The sequence below is a fragment of the Fusarium sambucinum genome, chromosome II (assembly GCF_050947815.1).
Source record: "Fusarium sambucinum isolate potato_lamoka chromosome II, whole genome shotgun sequence".
Lineage (NCBI taxonomy): Eukaryota > Fungi > Ascomycota > Sordariomycetes > Hypocreales > Nectriaceae > Fusarium > Fusarium sambucinum.
The window spans coordinates 6,574,605-6,581,090 of record NC_139293.1 but is presented as its reverse complement, the minus strand read 5'-3'; the positions used below and the strand labels follow the sequence as shown (position 1 = coordinate 6,581,090).

Genomic DNA, 6,486 nt, shown 5'->3' with positions numbered 1-6,486 from the left:
GCCCGATCACAATTCACTCGCTAGCAAGCAAGTCAGCGCCGGAGGTTCCTTGTCGTTGCGACCTTCGAGGAAACGAGCAGTCACAACATTGCTTTTCCCTGTGTCGACGCCAAGTTCCAACATAGTATACCCACCCCCCTTGTCATGGCCGATTAGGCACTCAATCACCGGTCCGGCCTATCCCTACCAAACAAAGGCTTTTTCTGCACTGGCCAAGTTAAATTTTGTACGGAACCGATTTGCTCGACAGTTAGTTATACATACCTACGTATGCGAAAACTAGAGCAATTCAAAATACGAGACGTCAATTTGATCAATTAGCCGTGAATGGAATGACTGACTGACCCCTTGGAACAATGTCGACATGTTTCGGCACCAATGCTGATCGCCGAACTTCGAGGTCCAAGTTAATACCAAAAGAAAGGAAGCAACAAAAGACCCCACCTCCATCGACTTGGCCCACAGCGTCTGTCCTTCAAGGGCGGCGCCACACAACTCCCTGGCAGGCAATGACAGCTTCAGTCTTGCAGAAAGCCGATGTGACAGGTCTCATACTACCACCGCTGGGCCCCAGCGCCCACCGAGACTACGGCCTGTCTGTGCCTACCGATCGCCGAGAGGATGAAAGCATCATCCTTGTGTTAGGGCATTGCGTACCTGTCTTGTCTCGAGAAATCCCCGTGCTTTGTTCTTGGACCCCTTGATCCTGCCCTTCTCAGCCCTCCCAATCCTTTCATAAGTTACGCTATCGCCAGCCTTTGGTTCGATCTCAGAAACCATAAATCCTATCCAACTTCCCACCTACCAAGCAGTGCATATTTCCAAACCTCCAAGGCTCCCATACATTGTTCTTTGACTTTATATTATACCACATTACCACAACCAACCTACTTCTTGGAACTTGGCAACTTTCACTAGTATCATGCCCCAATCTCTGTTTCCCTTGCCTCCTGTGCTATCCCAGTATGATCAAGAACATGCCACAGTCTTGACAGAAACTGGATCATACTCTTCGACAGAAACACATAACTTATGCTCTAAGCACACAACCTCGGAACTGTCACCAGTTCTGTCCTTCGGCTTCAGATCCCAAAAAGTACCTGGAACTCGCTGTCCCACCTGTGCTTTAGCAGGTAAAGAAGTATGGGTGATTCCAGGCCGTGCCTGTGGCTACTGCGGAACCCCCTGTGTTGATTAAGAATAGCAAAACAGTCAAAGTAAGCCTTTTAGTTTCGCAAATATGAAAACGTCACTAATCATACTCTAGCGACTTATATAACATTTCTAGCTGATGCGCTCGGCAACCCGGACGTGCAAGTTTGTTCAACGTCTGCCGCCAGTACCTACAGGACTTGAAGACCCCAAGTCAGTCAAAAACCATGGAGCATAACAAGAGCAACGGGGTTGGCAAGACTTTGCTGGCTAGAAGGACGAGCTACGCCAAGATGAAAATAGTGATGGTCGCAACAGAGCGTTGGTAAGCTTACAACATGGAGTTGACGGCTTCATGCGATCTGATGGCACAAACAAACTTATCTCTGCACTCTCGGTATTTGAGAGCAGATACCACAAAAAGTCAATGTGCTCTTACACGAATGGACCTATCGTCCCGTGAGATCCGCCATGCGTCTGCGACTCAATTGCGTTAAAACTCACGAAACACGAGTCAAGTCAATCTACAAAGTCGTGGCTGAGCTGATATATGACTGGAGGATGGGGCTTATGCACCGTATACCAAGACAATGTTACCAGCATGTTGGGGGTGTATTGGCCACTGACCTGCGTCAGCCACACAGTTTTGCAGGATCTCCATGGGACAAAACGCATGAGATGCATAAGATGATCGAGTGGTCAACCGATCGGATTGACAGCAGGGATCTGACGACCAACCGCATCAGCCATACACAAAGTATTCCATGTATTATGATCATCACCATATATAACTATTTCCCAATAATTTTAGTAATTTTATAACATACTCGCTCTTCACCATGGCAAACATGTGCAATGTACTGCGCGACTTGTGACTGCTCGTATTCTCACCCCTGCAAGCCTCGTTGCAGTTTGAATGTGTAAGTAGCTGCGAGACAACGGAGAATTCATTTAGGTATTGTCTGATCGTCTTCCCATTACCTGTGTCAATGGCTCTTGGCATTGGCCCAGGCGTGAGAACAAACTGAGACATACGGGAGGCCTAGACTCTCGACTTGGCACAACCAACAATCGTCACTGGATGACTCAAGTGACGCAACAGGATTGACAGGTGCTTATTTGTTAGACATGCCTGGTCCGGGCATCGTGACGAGCTAACATGCTGTCAGTTGCTACCCCTGCGCAAGGGTATAAGTTTAGCCCGTCCGTCAGAAATACGCAAGGGATGCCTTGGTTAGCTTGATTTATACTGTGTTGGAAGGAGTATGTGTGCAGTCGCAATGACTCGGAAATGCATCACGAATGTGACATGACACAAAAGTTTCTTTTTGCTAGCGAGAGATGGCGAATCCTGAATGTTAGATGTCCCCCCTTATACGGTTGAGAACAGTATATGTAAGTTTTAAGACATCGGGTCCGGGCTCGGGTGGCCGTGTCCGTTTTGACAGACTCGGACATAGATGCGAAAATGCCGGCCGTCGAATTAGCCCGGCTCCGGAAGGTGGACCAGCGCCAATTCCTGTGGTGGTGAATGAAATTAGATTGATCTGACAGGATAAACAGCCGCGGGAAAGTACCCCACCAAAATCCGCTAAACGCTTGTCACATCTCCCGCCCCCGCCCCCTCTCTTCCGAGAAACCACAACTTCCTTTCAATTTGTTTCAACTGCCTCGCCTGAATTCGCTTTGAACCTTCGGGATTACCTGATTAGCAATCCCTGCCGCCTCTGGCTCGATAAGCTACGCGTGACGTCTTCGAACAAGTCTGGCCGTGCTATTCTCTTTGTGGTGAGGAACAGCCCTGCAGGGTCCGGTTTGTCTTGGCTCGGTTCGGCTTTATTTTACTTTGCTTTGCTCGACTTGACTTTGCTTTACTCTGTCCGAGGCGAGGCAAGGGGTATACCAGACAAAGGCCCTGGACTCAATGGCAGCCACTGAACAGAATGGCATCGACATTCTTTGCGATGCCGCTGGCTCGGACATGCTGCTTTCATCGCTCTTCTCCCTAGCAACACCCGTTCCCGTCCCCGACCAGCACCAAAGAATTCAGCCGCCTTTACAGCAGGAACAACACGAATTGCAGAACTCTCTACTGCCATCATCGCCCTCGAAGCACCAGCTCTTCCAACAGCAGCTCGATCCCGCCCTAAGACAGACTCTGGGGGAAACGCCCCAGAGAACCCCATCTGCACTGCCCTCGAAACGAAAACTCTCCGATGCGTCCGCATCGTCGCCGTCCCACGTCTGCCATATTTGCCGCCGTGTTTACGAACGAGCCGATCACTTGACAAGGCATCTCAGGTCCCACGAAAATGCTCGGCCGTACCAATGCACTCGCTGCCCTAAACGTTTCAATCGCGCCGATCTCTTAACACGGCACGAAACTACTCACGACCGAGACGGTACCGCCAAGGATCGTCCTTTTATCAGAAGGAGCGACCGCGCTGCTGAAGCATGTCTCAATTGCGCAGCATCCAAGGCAAAATGCGAGGATCAGAAGCCATGTAGTCGATGTCGCAGCAAGAGTTTGGCATGCCAGATGCCAGCAAGACGAGGGAATCAGTACCGGACGTCAGAGTCTCAAGCTGGCATGTCCCCCTCAGAGAGCACAACAATGACTTCAGCTGGTGGAAACGATAGCCAGGTATTTACCGCTGGTGATGCTGCTTATGCTTTATCACAGTCGGCTATCACTAACCAAGAACATGCAATTGATACTACTTTGGAATACACTGGCGCCTCGTTCATCAGTGCGCCGAGTTACGAAGATGTACCAGAGGAGTCAATATACTTTGCGATGTCGCAAAAACTGTTTCCAGACTTTGGGTTTTCCTGGGATGTGGACTTTGGATCCCTCAAGGTGCTGCAATCTGTTACGAACGCACAAAGCCCCGAATCTGGGAACGGAGCCAAACGCTCTCGCCAGTCCCGTAAAAATGCGACGCCAGAGGATATACCCCTTCGACGCTCGGCGTGGGTGATCAACTCTAAGACCAACAGCCAAGCAGGGAGCTTAGCACTTCGCTCGAACGTAGTCTCATCTCACTCACGGGATAGCTTGTTTGCCATGGTCCTTGCTAACAACCCTACCCCACACCGAGTGCCATCATTCCCATCAGCTGAGCTATTGAACTACATGATTGAAACACATTTTGCGGTCGAGGGTCCCAAAAGCGAGGGCTTCATTCACGGATCGTCTTTGGATATGGTAACAACCAGCTTTGACCTTATCTCTGCCATTGTCTCACATGGGGCTACTTACATCTCTAGTCCTGCGATATGGCACTTTGGTCTAGCCCTTCACGAACTCATTTCAGGCATGACCCAAAAGGTATGTCTTGGAGAGAGCAGGCCGAAAAAGATTGTGTTTCGGTATAACATGAGAGGAACGAGTCAGCTAACCATCGATAGCTGGAACCATCGTCTGTAGCAGCACGGGACATGATACTCCTCCAAGCCTCTATGCTTCATCTGGAGACTGGACAATGGAGCGGATTCAACCGGCAAACAGCGGCAGCAGAAATCTCTGCCCCTCAGCTGTTGGTCGTGAGTCTGCTGCGATGTCGATTCTTGATAGGTAGACTAATATTGAGTAGCTGCTTCGAAGGACCGGCAGAACGAGCTTCACGTCAGACACAAATATTTATACGCCTAACACTGACGATTCTCCTGAAATGTTGGAGTCGAAATGGCGAAACTTCATCACAATCGAATCCTGCAAAAGGTTCTTTATACGACTACTGCTGAATCTGATGGTGTACTGACTAAGGATTATAGACTAGCCATTCGGGCGTTTTTACACGATGTGCAGACATCGATTTTATCGTGGAAAGGGCCTGTGCTTGCGTACAGTGAGCTTGACTTTGCGCTCCCCGCTGCTCATGATCTCTGGAAGGCCAGCACTCCACAGGTATGGTGGGATTTGAACTCGGTCAAAGGGCCATTGCCTGCTGGCGATATCCCACGACTTTCGGATATTAGAGATTGCATGTCTTTTGTGGCTGAAACTAATGCTTGGGTGGATGTCGAAACTTGCTGCAAAGCTGCCCTGCATGGGTTGTGGGGACAAGTATGGGCTTACCGTTGTGCAGTTGCTCCCTTTCACAGCTCGACTTCAGATCACTCCGGTTCTGATACTCCTTTGTGGGCACAGACCCTCTACCACAGCCTTTACAGCGACCTGCGAAGGTTTTCGGACAAGGTCAAAGAAGTGCGGACTTTCGGCCCAGAGCTTCTGCTCCTTTCGGAATTGTTTATGATGATCCTTCATGTCTCGCTGAATGATGTGCAGCGGCTTGCAGGCAGGAAGGGCGAAGAGGAGTCTCGAAAAGCTGCGCAATTATTGGAAAAGACCTGGCTGTCTAAACCAGAGTCTCGGTATGCTGTTTGGCATGCTGGACAGGTTCTTCGATACGCTGAGGAGTATCAGCCAACAGGACTGCGAGGATTCAACGCCATGGTCGTGTATCTTGCTAGTCTTACTCTGTGGGCATATGGCCTGGTCTCTCAGCAGTCAATGAACGATTACAAAGAGACAGACGACGACACGATTCTACTCAATGGATCAGAGACTGGAGAGTTGACGAAATTCTTGGAAACTGGCCAGGGCACACCGTCACTGGAGTCTCTAGGAAGCATGCGCTCTCAGTTGGAGCCTGTGTCGAATTATGCGGCAGTCTTGTCGTTGTGTCGACTCGTCTTTCGACAAAACTACCCTGCGACCAACGAAGCTATGCCTCCGCTAGTCGAAGGGTTGTGTCGACATCTTGCTGACTTGCAGTCTGGAGTTGATGGCCAAGTGACTATGAAGACATTCTAGGTGACGATCTAGGAGGAGAAGGGAATGGGGTGCCCATTTTGAATTGAATTTACAACAAAAGTGATTTGGTCTTTTCCCCCACGTATATCGAGTTAGCGAAGGAGTTTGCAAGAAGGAGTAAAAGCATACAACATGGACAAATGCGTGTATATCCAACCATGGTAAAGTGGTATTACCTTCAGAATTGATTACATCTATTTTAGGCCGAGAAATAATAAATTACAGTTGGCTTGGTAGTTAGTGTTAAAGCCGTGGGATACGACAAATTGGCAAAGTAAGGAGGTCAAAGGCAACCTGAAAATGCAGCCTTACTGTTATGTCACCTTGATGCTACCACACTGCATTGTTCCGGGAGAATCTAGAACACTTACGTGCCTGAGATGGAAATAGATGCGAACACATGTGGCCTGATGTACAGTACCTACAGTAAACAGTGCTGGGATGTTCGATCTTTGGTGTTTAGGATTTAAACTCGATTGGATATGAATAGTGGGAAAAGATCATCCCGCCAATCT

At 49.2% G+C, this 6,486-nt stretch overlaps 1 protein-coding gene across 1 annotated transcript; it reads left to right on the top strand.

Moving 5' to 3' along the window:
• Nucleotides 1-3,076: 3,076 nt before the first annotated feature.
• On the top strand, nucleotides 3,077-5,971 carry FSST1_009134 (uncharacterized protein; the record flags this gene model as incomplete). Its single annotated transcript, XM_083226080.1, has 4 exons — nucleotides 3,077-4,483; nucleotides 4,564-4,698; nucleotides 4,749-4,876; nucleotides 4,930-5,971. 4 exons carry the CDS (start codon nucleotides 3,077-3,079, stop codon nucleotides 5,969-5,971), a joined length of 2,712 nt encoding a protein of 903 aa, XP_083085095.1.
• Nucleotides 5,972-6,486: the final 515 nt, after the last annotated feature.